The sequence below is a fragment of the Felis catus genome, chromosome D4 (genome assembly GCF_018350175.1).
Source record: "Felis catus isolate Fca126 chromosome D4, F.catus_Fca126_mat1.0, whole genome shotgun sequence".
Lineage (NCBI taxonomy): Eukaryota > Metazoa > Chordata > Mammalia > Carnivora > Felidae > Felis > Felis catus.
The window spans coordinates 72,264,103-72,279,834 of record NC_058380.1 but is presented as its reverse complement, the minus strand read 5'-3'; the positions used below and the strand labels follow the sequence as shown (position 1 = coordinate 72,279,834).

At 39.8% G+C, this 15,732-nt stretch overlaps 1 protein-coding gene across 17 annotated transcripts in view; it reads left to right on the top strand.

The window, feature by feature from the left end:
* The window catches only part of SUSD1 (sushi domain containing 1), a 282,880-nt gene that overhangs the window by 54,033 nt on the left and 213,115 nt on the right, over positions 1–15,732 (top strand). For all 17 annotated transcript variants that reach the window (XM_045043333.1, XM_045043335.1, XM_045043334.1 and 14 more), the window contains 2 exons: positions 1,207–1,304; positions 2,087–2,273. In XM_045043333.1, coding sequence (XP_044899268.1) covers positions 1,207–1,304; positions 2,087–2,273 — 285 coding nt within the window. The remainder of the gene's footprint in view (positions 1–1,206; positions 1,305–2,086; positions 2,274–15,732) is intronic.

Here is a 15,732-nt window from a genome sequence, read left to right as displayed (position 1 = left end):
GGCTGAGAAGGGAGAGACAGGGGATGAGATGAGGGGAGGCATCTTCTGAGATGGGAAATTCTCTTTCTCACCCTTCTTGTAATCATTCTCCTCCTCCTCCTCCTCCTCCTCCTCCTCCTCCTCCTCCTCCTCCTCCTCCATGTTCATTCACTTTTGAGAGAGAGAGAGAGAGACAGAGTCAAGCAGGGGAGGGGCAGAGAGAGAGGGAGACACAGAATCTGAAGCAGGCTCCAGGCTCCAAGCTGTCAGCACAGAGCCCGATGCAGGGCTTGAACCCACAAATGGCCATATCATGACCAAAGCTGAAGTCGGACACTTAACCCCCTGAGCTACCCAGGTGCCCCTTTCTCACCCTTCTTGATGGGAGTCTTATCTTGGGTTTCCCAGAAAGCAGAGCCTGTGGCACAGGGCTTATATTTATTACACAAGGGGGAATGACACCCTGGGAAGCAGGAGTGGGGTAAGGTGAGTAAAGCAGGGGAGGAAAGAGAGCCAGTACAATCCCTTGGAAACTGTGTTACCTCAGAACCAATGCCCTCATATGGTTTCCCACACTGCCAAATTTATTACATGAAATACACACAATATTCAAGCAGAACAACTTGAAGAAATCTGTGGCTTTCTGATAGATCAGAATTAGATAGCTTCAGTTAGAGGAGCCCCAGAATTATCCAGGGACCTTGTGGGGAATTCATGTAGTTTACCCCACACTGCTGCTGAAGAATGGCCCTGTGTGTGGTGATGCATGTCATTTCCTTGTCGGGAACAGCAGTGACCTGGAAATAAGAGCATTGTGTCAGCCAGGTCAGATGGGGAAGCCAGAAACAGATCTTACCTATGTGGCTGCAGGGAAGATTCAGGGCTCAGCTCCGGGCCTCTCCATCCCACATGAGTGGAACGCCAGTGGCATCCAGTGGCCTGCCAGGCCAATCACAGGTTGGAATTCTTACCCACACTCAAGTGGCTATCCGTCTTTTCTTTTCCTCCAAGTCAGGTAGTGGGCCAGGCTCATCTTTGATGAAGATGAATTGGGTGATTGGCCTGGGGCAGCTCGAATTGCCTGATTTGGCTTCTGAATCGGAGCATGAATGGTGATTAGCCGAGTTGTCAGCTGCACAGATAAACTATGTACATCATGATTGCCATTGGGATTTTTCCAAAGCCCATTGATGCATTTTGTGAGCGGACTCTCTTTTTCTGTTTTAGAAATAATTGCAGAAGTTAATGATGTATCAGTGTTTAATAACAGCTGTGTGAGGTGGCAAATAAACCCAGGAAGAACAGTCTCCAAGATTATCTATGTGGTAAGTAAAATGATCAACGTTTTCTTGACAGGGCAGAAATAGTATGCGACAGGAACGTGACTTGGAGGGACTTCCTGCTCTAAGGTCTTCTCAATCTGATTGTCTGATTGTCCTTTTAAAAAGTGATCAGAATTTTTAACATAGTCTGGTGTATTTTATTTTACATTCTGTGTTTAATATATTTGTCATTCGGCAGAGTATACGTGTGGGGGATATATTTATATTTGGCATCATCACTATTGCTTGTTTCCAAGCACTTGTATTTCACTCCTCCAGAGGGGGCCTGGAAGCATCTGCTGACTGGGTGACAGGATGCAGAGAGTGGCTCTCAGGTTGTGACTGCCTCCTTGATGGCTGGTCATTCATGTCATTTTATGTCACTTCTTAGGGTGAGACTTCATCATCAGATACCCGATAGCAGAAACTTAACCTATTCATCTCCCCTGGGTGCACAGTGTAGTAGGGGGATGGGATCCAGCCCCACAAAGTGTCTCTCTCAGTTGTTTTTTTATTTCTTTAATTTTTTAAATGTTTATTTGTTTTTGAGAGAGAGAGGGACCAAGACTGTGAGTGGGGGAGGGGCAAAGAGAGAGGGAGAAATCCCAAGTAGGCTCCAGGCTCTGAGCTGTCAGCACAGAGCCTGATGTGGGGCTCGGACTCACGAACCGTGAGATCATGACCTGAGCCGAAGTCGATGCTTAACCAACAGAGCCACCCAGGCGCCCTCTCTATTGTTTTAACTGGAGTCATGGTGGGTTCTTTTTTCTTTCTCTCTCCCAAAGATACACATAAAAGGACAACGGTTGCACCCTGTGGAATCAGTTCATGAGGAGACCGTCAACTTGACCACAGACAGCAGGACCCCCGAAGTGTGCCTAGATCTGTACCCAGGCACCAACTACACCGTGAGCATCTTCACCGCCCTGCCCACACGCTCCGTGCCCGCCATCATTGGGTTCCAGACAGCTGGTAGGTAGAGGTGAAGTCTCATTGCCTCCTAGGAAATGTTAAGCACAGGATGTGGGGAAGTGTACTTCAGAATCAACTGGGCATGAGAGTTCCCACTTATTTTCTGAGATCTGTAGCCAGGAGGATGCAGTTACTCCAGGGGTTAGAACCAGCGCAGATCTAGTAAGAGAGATTCCTATCTTACTGATGCACCAATGTGTTGTTTCACAGCTGGGTCCCTGGTTGAAATGGAAAGTAATGAGACATTTAAAAGAGGAGAACATTTGGTGACAGTACAGCCAATTCACAATTATCCAAGGAACTAGAGAGTAGCCATGTGGCTTATCTTTGGTCAGAAAGGGCAAGGTCATTTCTTACTCTTGGCTATAAGAGAGGAGGAGCCAGAGAGGGTGACCCAGCAGCTTTCCATCTAGGTAGGAAACTGACCCCAGGACCGGTGAGGGGTGGGAATCAAGTTGACAGTGAGTGAGTGGATAGGGAAGAGGCAGCCCCAAGATGCAGGAAGGGAGATATTAAGTGAGAAGAGAAGTGGACAGGAAGGAGTTTCAAAAAGTAGTAATAAACCTCACTGCACATAGTTATCACATGATTTTTACAACAATATTGTGACAATTATAATAAATTTTTTTTTCGTAATTTTGGTTATGGGGTGTCAGGACTGATTAAATACCTTATAAGCAAATCTCAAGAAGCCTTTAGTGTCATTTATTATTTTGGGTGAGTGGAGGTGGTTCTCAACTAGCTGTTTGATGTCCCACTTAAAATGTACCTCAGCCTTCAGGTATTACTACCACCAGGAACTGGAAAGTGACATGGATTTGGCAGAAATAATTGAATAGTCTGCGGATCTTAACAATAGAAAGCCAAATATGAAATTACACAGATTAGATTCCTAAGGTACTTATACATAAAAAACCCAAAATATTTCTTTCTAAACAAATAGTATGTAGGGAAAGATGTTGTAGAATTAATATAACTAGAGAATCTTATTCAAAATTAATGATAAACTGCTGTGGGTTTAGTAGGAATAGGTCTTATTGGGGCATATTTCTCACATCCAGTTTTGGCTCAGGTTGTGAGTTTGAGCCCCGCATCGGGCTGTCTACTGTCGGCACAGAGCCTGCTTCAGATCCTCTGCCCCTCCCCCACTTCTTTCTCAAAAATAAACAAACATTTAAAAAGGAGTATGTCTTCTTCTCTTTTTCATAAGTTTTAAATTTTAATACAGTACAGTTAACATACAGTGTTACATGAGTTTCAGGTGTAAGGTATAGTGATTCAGCAATTTTCTACATTACTCAGTGCTCATCACGATAAGTGTATTCTTTTTTTTTTTAATTTATTTAAAAAAAATTTTTTTTTAAGGTTTCTTTATTTTTTGAAAGAGAGACAGAGTGCGAGTGGGGGAGGGGCAGAGAGAGAGGGAGACACAGAATCTGAAACAGGCTCCAGGCTCTGAGCTGTCAGCACAGAGCCCGACGTGGGGCTCGAACTCACGGACCGTGAGATCATGACCTGAGCTGAAGTCGGCCGCCCAACCAACTGAGCCACCCAGGCGCCCCTTTTTTTTTTTAATGTTTTATTTATTTTTTTTGAGGGGGGAAGGGGCAGAGAGAGGGACAGAGGATCCAAAGCAGGCTCTGCACTGACAGCAGTGAGCCTCTGCAATGACAGCAGTGAGCTGATGTGGGTCTTGAACTCACGAACCATGAAATCATGACCTGAGCCGAAGTCAGCCACTTAACCAACAATAAGTGCATTCCATGATAAGTGTACTCTTAATACACTGTTTCATCACCTTCCTCCTCTCTGGTAACTGTCAGTTTGTTCCCTATACTTAGGAGTCTGTTTCTTGGTTTCTCTCTCTCTTTCCTTTTGTCATTTGTTTCTTAAATCTACATATGAGTGAGATCGTATAGTATTTGTGTTTTTCTGATTTATTTTACTTAGCATTACACTCTCTAGCTCCATCCATGTCATTGCAAATGGCAAGATTTCATTCTTTTTTATGGTTGAATAATATTCCTCTGTGTGTGTGTGTGTGTGTGTGTGTGTGTGTGCGCGCGCGCATGTGCATGCATGCATGCCACATCTTTATTCATTCATCAGTCAACAGATACTTGGGCTGCTTCCATGTCTTGGTATTGTAAATAATGTCGTGATAAACATAGGGTTGCATGTACCCCTTTGAATTGGTGTTTTTGTATTTTTGGGATAAAATACCCAATGATGTGATTACTGGGCCGTAGGGGTAGTTCAGTGTTTAACTTTTTGAGGAATCTCCATACTCTTTTCCACAGTGGCTTCACCAGTTTGCATTCCTACCAACAGTGCATGAGGGTTCCTTTTTCTCCACATCCTCAGTAACACTTGTTGTTTCTTGTTTTGTTGATATTAGCCATTCTGACAGGTGTGAGGTCATATGTCATTGTGGTTTTGATTTGTATTTCTCTGGCGATGAGTGATGTTGAGCATCTTTTCATCTATCTGTTGGCCATCTGTATGTCTTCTTTGGAGAAATGTCTGTTAATGTCTTCTGCCCCTTTTTAAATTAATTGGGTTATTCTTTGGGTATTGAGTTGTATCGGTTCTTTATATATTTTGAATACTTTTTATTGGTATGTCATTTGTAGATATTTCTCCCATTCTGTTGGTTGCCTTTTAGTTTGGTTTATTGTTTGCTTTACTCTGCAGAGATTTTCATTTTGATGTAGTCCCAGTAGTTTATTTTGTTTTTGTTTTCCTTGCCTTAGGAGACATATCTAGAAAAATGTTGCTATGGTCGATGTCAGAGAAATTACTGACTGTGCTTTCTTATAGGATTTTTGTGGTATCAGGTCTCACATTTATTTAAAAAAATTTTTTTTAAATGTTTTTATTTATTTTTGAGACAGTGAGAGACAGAGCAGGAACAGGGGAGGGTCAGAGAGAGAGAGGGAGACACAGAATCTGAAACAGGCTCCAGGCTCTGAGCTGTCAGCACAGAGCCCGACATGGGGCTCAATCCCATGAACCATGAAATCATGACCTGAGTTGAAATCAAAAGTTGATGTTTAACTGACTGCATCACCCAGGCACCCCACAATATTTGTTCCTTCAATCCATGACCATGGAATGTCTTTCCATTTATTTGTGTTATCATCAATTTTTTTTCATCAGGGTTTTATAGTTTTCTTTCACCTCTTTGGTTATGTTTAGTCCTAGGTATTTTATTGGTTTTTTTTTTCGTTTTTTTGTTTTTTTTTTTAATTTTTTTTTTTCAACGTTTATTTATTTTTGGGACAGAGAGAGACAGAGCATGAATGGGGGAGGGGCAGAGAGAGAGGGAGACACAGCATCGGAAACAGGCTCCAGGCTCCGAGCCATCAGCCCAGAGCCCGGCGCGGGGCTCGAACTCACGGACCGCGAGATCGTGACCTGGCTGAAGTCGGACACTTAACCGACTGCGCCACCCAGGCGCCCCGGTATTTTATTGTTTTTGATGGAATTGTAAATAGGATTGTTTTCTTAATTTGTCTTCCTGCTGCTTCATTATTGGTGCAAAAGATTTCTGTACGTTGATTTTGTATCCTGTGACTTTGCTGAATTTATCAGTTCTAGCAGTTTTTTGGTGGAGTTTTTAGGGTTTTCTATATGTAGTATCATGTCATTTGTAAATAGTGAAAGTTTTACTTCTTTGTTACCAATTTGGATGCCTTTTATTTCTTTTTGTTGTCTGATTGTTGTGGCTAGGACTTTAAGTATTATGTTGAATAAAAGTGTTGAGAGTGAACATCCTTATCTTGTTCTTGACATTAGGGGAAAAGCTCTCAGTGTTTCCCCATTAAGGATGATGTTAGCTGTGGGTTTTTCATACATGGCCTGTATTATGTTGAGGTATGTTCCCTCTAAACCTACTTTGCTGTGGGTTTTTTATCATGAGTAGATGTTGTACTTTGTCAAATACTTTTTCTGCATCTATTGAAACGATCATATGGTTCTTACACGTTCTCTTATTGATGTGATGTATCATGTTGATTGATTTGTGAATATTGAGCCACTTTTGCATCCCAGGAATAAATCCCACTTGTTCGTGGTGGATGATTTTTTTTTTTAATGCATTGTTCAATTCATTTGCTAGTATTTTCTTGAGGGTTTTTGCATCCATGTTCATCAGAGATATTGACCTTTAGTTCTCTTTCTTTTGTGGTGTCTTTATCTGGCTTTGGTATCAAGATGATACTGGCCTAATAGAATTAATTTGGAACTTTTCCTCCCTCTTCTATTTTTTGGAATAGTTTGAGAGGAATGGGTATTGACTCTTCTTTAAATGTTCAGTAGAATTCACCTGTGAAGAAGCCATCAGGTCCTGGACTTTTGTTTGTTGGGAGTTTATTGATTACTGATTTAATTTCTTGGCTGGTTATTGGTCTGTTCAAATTTTCTATTTATTCCTGTTTCAGTTTTGGTAGATTATATGTTTCTAGGAATGTATCCTTTTCTTCTAGGTTGTCCAGTTTATTGACATATAGTTTTCCTAATATTCTGTTACAAGAGTTTGTATTTCTCTGGTGTTGGTTGTTATTTCTTCTCTCTCATTTGTGGTTTTGTTTATTTGAGTCCTCTCTCTCTTTCTCTCTCTTTTTTTGGGGGGGGGGATGGTCTGGCTATAGGTTTATCAATTTTGTTGATCTTTACAAAGAACCAGCTTTCATTGTTCTGTTCTATTGTTTTTTGGTTTCTATATCATTTACTTCTACTCTAATCTTTATTACTTCCTTCTGGGTTTAGGTTTTGTTTGTTGCTCTTTTTCTAGCACCTTTAGAACTTAGGTTGTTTATGTGAGATTTTTCTTGCTTCTTGAGGTAGGACTGTATTATTATAATCTTGCCTCTTAGAATTGCTTTCCTACATCCCAAAGATTTGGGGTCATTATGTTTTCATTTTTATTTATTTCCATGTAATTTTTGTTTTCTTTGATTTCTTGGTGGACCCATTCATTGTTTAGTAGCATGTTATTTGACCTCCATGTATTTGTACCCTTTCCAAATTTGTTTTTTGTGGTTGATTTCTCATTTCATAGCGCTGTGGTCAGAAAAGATGCATGGTACAGCTTCTGTCATTTTGAATTTGTTGAGACTTGTTTTGTGGACTGTTATATGGTTTATTCTGGAGAATGTTCCATGTGCACTTGCAAAGAATGTGTATTCTGCTGTTTTAGGATAGAATATTCTGAATATATCTGTTAAATCCATCTGTTCCAGTATATCATTCAAAGCCGCTTTTTCTTTGTTGATTTTCTGTATGAACGATCTGTTCATTGATGTAAGTGGGGTGTTAAAGTCCCCTCCTATTATTGTACTACTATTGATTAGTTCCTTTATGTTTATTATTAACTGGTTTATGTATTGAGTGCTTTCATGTTGGGTGCATAAATACTTACAATTGATCTATTGTCTTGTAGGATTGTCCCCTTTATTATTATAAAGTGTCCTTCTTTGTCTCTTTTTACAGTCTTTGTTTTAAAGTCTTTTTCCATTTTAAGTATTGCTACTTCAGCTTTCTTTTGACGTCTATTTGCGTGATAGATGTTTCTCCACCCCCTTGCTTTCAATCTGCAGGTGTCTATATGTCTGAAATGAGTCTCTTGTAGGCAGCATATAGATGGGTATTGTTGTTTAATCTCTTCTCTCACCCTATATCTATCGATTGGAACATTTAGTCCATTTACATTCAAAGTAATTATTGATAGATATGTATTTACTGACGTTTTGTTACTTGTTTTATAGTTTTAGTTTTTCTAGGGAATAGGTCTTATTGAAAAGACTTCAAACTCGTGTGTCATTTTTTAGTCAAAATGACAGCTTGCTGTTCAGTGTCAGCTGTTTTTACTAATACCCAGTTACCTCTACAAGGTAATTTCCCTCCAAGAAAAAGATGGTCTGTAGGGTCAGACAGACGTGGTTTGCATTTTAACTCTGCATTGAAGAGTTAGGTGACCATGGCTGAGTATTAAATGTCTCCAGATCTCTTTCCTCTGCCTGAAATTTTAAGTGGAATTGGATTAAATTTGCAAGTTAATCTAGTGAGAATTGGGTTATATGGAGGCATCCCAACTGGGAAAAAGTACATTTCTACATTTACTCAATATTACTTAAGTTTTATCTTTTCTGTTCGTATATGCACTGTTGTAAAGATTTGCCATTGTCTTCCTTTAGATCCTGCACATTTGGTGATCTGATCTCATTATAAGCTTCATGCTAGTTCTCTTAAAATGAATTGGGAAGTCTTCCATATTTTTTATGCTCTAGAAAAGTTTGTATCACTTTGGAATTTTGCCTTCCTCTAAAGTTGGACACATTTTCTCTTGAGATCGTTAGGTTTTATCCCTTTTGGGAGATAATTCTTTGATAACTTTGTTAATTTCTGCTATGACTTTTTTAAAAAATCTGTTTATGTTTCCTATAATTTCTTCAGTTTTTTTTTAATTTTTAAAAAAGTTTAGTTTTTTATTAAAAAAAATTTTTTTTAGTTTATTTTGAGAGAGAGAGAGAGAGAGAGAGAGAGAGAGAAAGCTCATGTGAAAGCAGGGAGAGGGGCAGAGAGAGAGAAGAGAGAGAATTCCAAACAGGCTCTGCATGCTGTCAGTGCAAAGCCTGAGGTGGGGCTTGAACCCATGAACCATGAGATCATGACCTTAGCTGAAATCAAGAGATGCTTAACTGACTGAGCCACCCAGGTGCCCCTATTTATTTTTGAGAGAGAGACAGAGAGTGCCAACGAGTAGGGAGGGGCAGAGAGAGAGGGAGACAGAGAATCCCAAGTATTCTTCATATTGTCAGCACAGAGCCTGACTCAGGGCTCGAACTCATGAACTGAACCATGAAATCATGACCTGAGTTGAAATCAAGAGTCGGACATGTAACTGACTGAGCCTCCCCAGCGCCCCCTTCAGTCAATTTTCATTATTTGTATTTTCCTAAAAGAGTATGGTTGAGATTTTAAGTATATCAGTGGAATGTCATATGGAATATTTACTGACAATTCCTCTGGGGTTACAGGTTATATAACCCCAGGTTATTTTGATTCCTAATTTGGGTTTTCTCTCAAAAATTGATTAGCTTAGCTTGAGTTGTCTGTTTTATTACTGTTCCTTTCCCTGAAGAATAAACTCTTGGTTTTTTAAGTGTTTTTCTTTTTCTATGTCATTAATTTCTCCCCTTAGTTTTATTATTTCCTTCTCCTTGATTCTCTTAAGTTGGTTATATATTGTTCTATTAAGAAATTCTTCCACTGAATGTATAATTCAACATATTTCCATTTTTTCCTGTTTGAGCATAAAAGTCTTTAATGCTTCTGAACTTGAGCATTGGTAGAATTCCTTAGACGCTGATACATATTCTCTTTATCCTTACTTTCTAGGCATGATATAATTGTGATTCTGATTTTCTCTTTGATTGATTTTCTCTTTGGTTGAAGAAATGTTTATGAGTGTGTTAATATATGTTCTCTTTATGTTTACTTTCAAAGCATTACATAATTGCTATTTTGATTTCCCCATTGATTGAAGGATTAATTATAAGTGAATTATACAAGTGGCAGGTTTTCTTTTTGTTTTTTTTTTAACATTTAACTTTGTTGTTAATTTCTAGTTTTATTACATTTTGGTATTTTGGGGGGGGACTTATTGACATTTTCTTGGGGCTTATTATTTGGGAAAGTTTTGTGATAATGTTTGCTTGTGAGTAGAGTAAGATCTGGTCTTCAGTCAACTTTATTAATAAAGTTATTCAGATCTTCTATTTTTTGTTGTATTATTGGTTTTTGGTTACTTGGATCGCCATTTTTCTCAGTTTCTCTCAGAAATCCTAATTGTTTTCTTTCACACATTTTGATGTTATGATATTTATGTCTTAATTGCAGATTCTAACTTTCATTAGTAATAAATGGCTTACTTTAACCTGTATAATATTTTTTGCCTTGGAATATAGTTTGATAACAATATTGGTTTTCTTGATTTCTTTGTGTATCTATTTGCATAATATGTTTTTGTTCACTGTTCCTTTTTAATAAGAAAAATTTTAATTTTCGTGTAGTTAATGTACAGTGTTATATCAGTTTCAGGTGTACAATATAGTGATTCAGAAGTTCCATGCATGACTCAGTGTTCATCATGATAACTGTTTTTAAAAAAAATTTTTAATGTTTTTATTTTTTTTTTTTTTGAGAGAGAGAGAGAGAGAGACCGAGTGCAAACAGAGGAGGGGCAAAGAGAGAGGGAGACACAGAACCTGAAGCAGGCTCCAGGCTCTGAGCTGTCAGTACCGAGCCCTGTGCGGGGCTCAAACTTGTGAACCACGAGATCATGACCTGAGCCAAAGTCAGACACTTAACTGACTGAGCCACCCAGGCGCTCACATGATTGGTGTACTCTTAATCCCCTTCACTTGTTTCCCCATTCCCATATTCTAAACACTTTTGTTCTTAAAAGCTGTCTGAATAACATTGCTGTAGATGTACTCTAGGAAGTAGCATATACTGTGAGCCTTCTTGAGAAAAGCTTTTTGTTTTTTTTAATTGAATCTTTACAAACATTTTTTTTAATGTTTATATATTTATTTTGAGAGAAAGAGATAGAGCATGAGCAGGGGAAGGGCAGAGAGGGAGACAGAAGTCCGAAGCAGGCTCTGCACTGACAGCAGAGGGCCCGATGCAGGGCTCAAACCTACAAATCATGAGATCATGACCTGAGCGGAAGTCAGACACTTAACTAGCTGAGCCACCCAGGCACCCTGAGAAGAGTTTTTTTTTTTTTTTAAATTTTTTTTTTAACGTTTATTTATTTTTTTGGGGACAGAGAGAGACAGAGCATGAACGGGGGAGGGGCAGAGAGAGAGGGAGACACAGAATCGGAAACAGGCTCCAGGCTCCGAGCCATCAGCCCAGAGCCTGGCACGGGGCTCGAACTCACGGACCGCGAGATCGTGACCTGGCTGAAGTCGGATGCTCAACCGACTGCGCCACCCAGGCGCCCCGAAGAGTTTTGTTTTTAAGTAGATAAGTTAAGAAATTTATTTACATTTAGTGTTCTTTGTAATATGATTTTCCTTTCTTCTGTCATCTTAATTTTTTTTTCTTTTTTATGTTGCTTTGCTATGTCCATTGTTTTCTATCTTTTTGCTACACAAATTTCTTTTTCAGTGATTCAGAGAGTATAGATTTTGTTTTTATTCTATGTTACACATTAAAAAACAGACAAAATCCTATTTGAATATATATTTTTCTGATTACCAGTGTTCTGAAATAATGTTAATTTCTTCCTGAATAAAGAATTTAGCATTCTGTACTTCCTTTTTTTCCTTCCCCTCTTGCTTCCCTTATGTTATTGGCTTAATACAGCATTTTACTGCCAGCTTCTTATTTTTAATCATTTTAAACATGTATCTTTGTTTATTTTTTAAAAGTTTTTTTTTTTTAATTTATTACTTATTTTTGAGAAGGACAGAGAGAGTGCAAGCAGGGGGCAGGGAGAGAGGGAGAATCTCAAGCAGGCCCCGCACCATCAGCTCAGAGCCTAATGTGGGCTTGAACTCACCAACCGTGAGATCATGACCTGAGCCGAAGTCGGACGCTCAGCCGACTGACCCACCCAGGCGCCCTGGCCTTCACTATTTCTTTTTTTTCTTTTTTCTTTTTTTTTTTTTGGCCTTCACTATTTCTAATGCACTTTAAATTCTGTTGTTGGACTTGCATTTCCTTTTGTTTCTTGTCTCATCTAGTTCCTTTTTTTTTTTTTTTTTTAAGTAAGCTCTAGGCCCAACATGGGGCTTGAACTCAACAAGCCCCCAGATCGAGCGTCCCTAGATCGAGAGTCACATGCCCTACAGACTGAGCCAGCCATGTTTTCTTTTTCTTTTTGCCTCTCAACCAATTTCCTTTCTGCTATTGCATTCTCTTATTAACTCAATCTTTATCCTGTTTTAATCTATCTTTAAAATTTTTTTACTGAAGTTACAAAACAGATGTTGCCTAATTATACTATTACTTTGCTCAATATTTTTAAACTTTTATTTATTTTTAAAATATTTATTTATTTATTTTTGAGAGAGAGAGAGCGAGCGCGCACGCAACTGCAAGAGGAGAAGGGCAGAGAGAGAGCGAGAGAGAATCCTAAGCAGAGCCTGATGCAGGGCTTGATCTCATGAGCCACAAGATCATCAGTGAGCTAAAATCAGGAGTCAGATGCTTAACTGACTGAGCCACCCAAGCAATCCAATTGTTTTTCAAAGAATATTTATTCTTTGCCTCTTTGTAGAATTGTTTCACAGGCTTTTTTTTTCTAGATTACTTATTTTTCTAGATTACTTCTAGATTATTTTCTAGATTGTTTCTAGATTACTTATTTTTTTCTTCAACGTTTATTTATTTTTGGGACAGAGAGAGACAGAGCATGAACGGGGGAGGGGCAGAGAGAGGGAGACACAGAATCGGAAGCAGGCTCCAGGCTCTGAGCCTTCAGCCCAGAGCCTGACGCGGGGCTCGAACTCACGGACCTTGAGATCGTGACCTGGCTGAAGTCGGACGCTTAACCGACTACGCCACCCAGGCGCCCCTACTTATTTTTTTCTAGATTACAATAAGTAATCTTGTTACTTTATTACAATAAATAAGAAAAGTTTTATCTAGGTCTGATATTTCCCTCATAATAAAATGGATGGCATTCTCTCTCACTTTGCTTTTTATTGGATGATATTAGTGTGTGCTTTTGTCACATCTCATCTTGAAGGATTTGCTGCTGATTGGATAATCCAGCATCCTTCAGGAAACAACTAGCTGTGAGAAAGCCCACTGGCTTGAGCTTTATTTCTGAGCACTTTGCTGTCTTGATTAGTGAAACTGGTGCTCTCGGACAGTGTCCGTTGTCCGACTTCATTGTGATGCTGTGGTCTACAGAGGCAGGAGAGCACTGAGTCCCTCCTTCTGCCAACACAGGCTCTCTGTCAGGTGGGACCTCCAGGTCCCTGGGCCTCCGTGTAGAAGTCGTTCCATGTCACTGGTCTCCAGTATGCTAAGGAAGGACTATTATTATTATTACTACTACTAGTAGTTGTAGTAGTAGTATATATTACTTTTTACCCTGGCTGCCTATCAGCATTGCCTGGTGAATTAAAACAAAATACAGATGTGTATTCACACCTCAGATCTGTGTCTGGGCCATTCTGATGTTCACATAGGATCAGGAACTACGAGGCTAAATTGTTCCAAGTGGAGCATCCATCACTTATGTGTCCTGTTGCTGTCCTTACTGCTAGCCCCTACCTCTGTGGGCGCCAGTTTCTTCTCCAGTTCCTTCCTTGAACACTTTGAGGCCATCATGCCCCTTTGCTTGATGGCAAAGGCACATAGTAGCTCTCGGTATCTTCCTTTCATCTGGTCTCTTCCGCACGGTGCTAAGCAGAAACATCTTCATGTTTATGCCTTGTGTATGTCAACCCACCCTTCTTTCTAACCCAGATGCAAATTTTGACCCATTTTTACTATTCTCAGTCACTTCTGTCAGGACTGGGGGTGGGAAGTGAGAGCCAGCTGCCTTTGTTCACATTGCCATCTTCCCCTGAATTCAGACTATGATGGCTGTGAGTGAGAAATCATACTGAGCTGGGAACTCTGCAGGCAGTACTTCTATTTTATGTTCCGTTTGTGAACAGACATATACTGTGTGTGGTAGTCCTTACGTACATATATTTGGCGTGCCTCAAAATCATGCACACACGTAGCAATTTTTGCTTCTGATGTCCTTATTAAATCTTTAAAAGGATCTTATAAAATCTTTAAATCTGAGCCTGGGTGGCACAGTGGGTTAAGTGTGTCCAACTCTCGATTTCAGCTCAGGTCATCATCTCATCATGGGTTGTGAGTTTGAGCCCTGTGTCGGGCTGTGCACTGACAGCGAGGAGTGTGCTTGGGATCCTCTCTCTCCCTCTTTCTCTGACCTTCCCCTGCTCAAGCTCCCTCTCTTCCTCAAAAATAAGTAAATAAATAGGGGCGTTTGGGTGGCTCAGTTGGTTAAGCGTCCAACTTCAGCTCAGGTCATGATCTCACAGTTTGTGAGTTTGAGCCCCGCATCAGATACTGCTGCCGGCACAGAGCCTGCTTCGAATCTTCTCTCCCCCCCACCCCACTCTCTGCCCTTCCCCCTCTTGTGCACTCTGGCTCTCTAAAAATAAATAAACTTTTTGAAAAAAATAAATAACAGCTAAAAAGTTGTGAAGATAAAGGGAGAACAAGTGACAGATAGGTCTTCAAATTGTCTCTCATAACCATAGTTTTACATTTTCCAATTATAGCTAAGAATATTTTCTCCCAGCTAATTGCCTTGTGCTGCATGTGTGAGTGATATCTAAAATGCTGTGGGCAATTTTGATTTTGAATAATTTGTTGTCATTATTACTTCTTAGGTAGCAGAGACTCCCATGGGAGAAATGTAGTTTTCTAGGTAGTTATAAAAAGCCTCTTCTTTCTGATAGACATTTAAATTTTTTCTCATTTGACAAAAATGTACTGGCATGTTAGGAAACTTGCTTTTCCTTGCAAATTAGCCATGGTATTCCTAGACATTCTGTAAAGTGTTTTTTTGTTTTTGTTTTTTGTTTTGAGAGAGTGAGGGAGAACACATAAATGGGGTAGAGGGGCAGAGGGGGAGGAATCTTAAGCAGGCTCCACACTCAGCACAGAGCTGGACATGGGGCTTAATCCCATGACTCTGGGATCATGACCTGAGCCAAAATCAGGAGTCAGATGCTCAACCGACTGAGCCATTCAGGTGTCCCTGTGAGTTTTTTACTCATTAGTAACAAACCTCTTCACTCTCAATGACACGTGAAGAAACTAGAACATTGAAGGAATAAATTAGACTGGAGGAGGTATGAAATTACTTTTTTTTTTTTTTTTTTAAACCAGCGGTTGAAATAAGTCTGCTCTCTGATTATGTTACTGCCTTAGTTCTCTGAGTAGCTCTTGAAATACTGCCTGCTATGAAGCAAACATCTTGCCTGGCCATATACTTTCTGATCATCTTCTAGGTAGGAAGCCCCCACTCTGAGAGTTCTAATCCATGCTCTTTGACTTCTATTGATCTTTTCCTTATTCTCAGACTTTCTAGCTTTTGACACATTTCCCTCCATGACATTTTACATGTGGACTATCCAAGTGATATCCAACTTTCTAAAAGTATCACAGCTTTATTAGATTACATTGATTAATTTTTTTAATGTTTGTTTATTTATTTTGAGAGAGAAAGAGAGCAAGCAGGAGAGGGGCAGATAGAGAAGGGGAGAGAGGATCCCAAGTAGGCTCCTCCCTGTCAGCACAGAGCCCGACATGAGGTTTGATCTTTCATGGACCGTGAGACCATAACCTGCGCTGAAATCAAGAGTGAGACGCTTAACTGACTGAGCCACTGAGGGGCCCCCTATTAGTT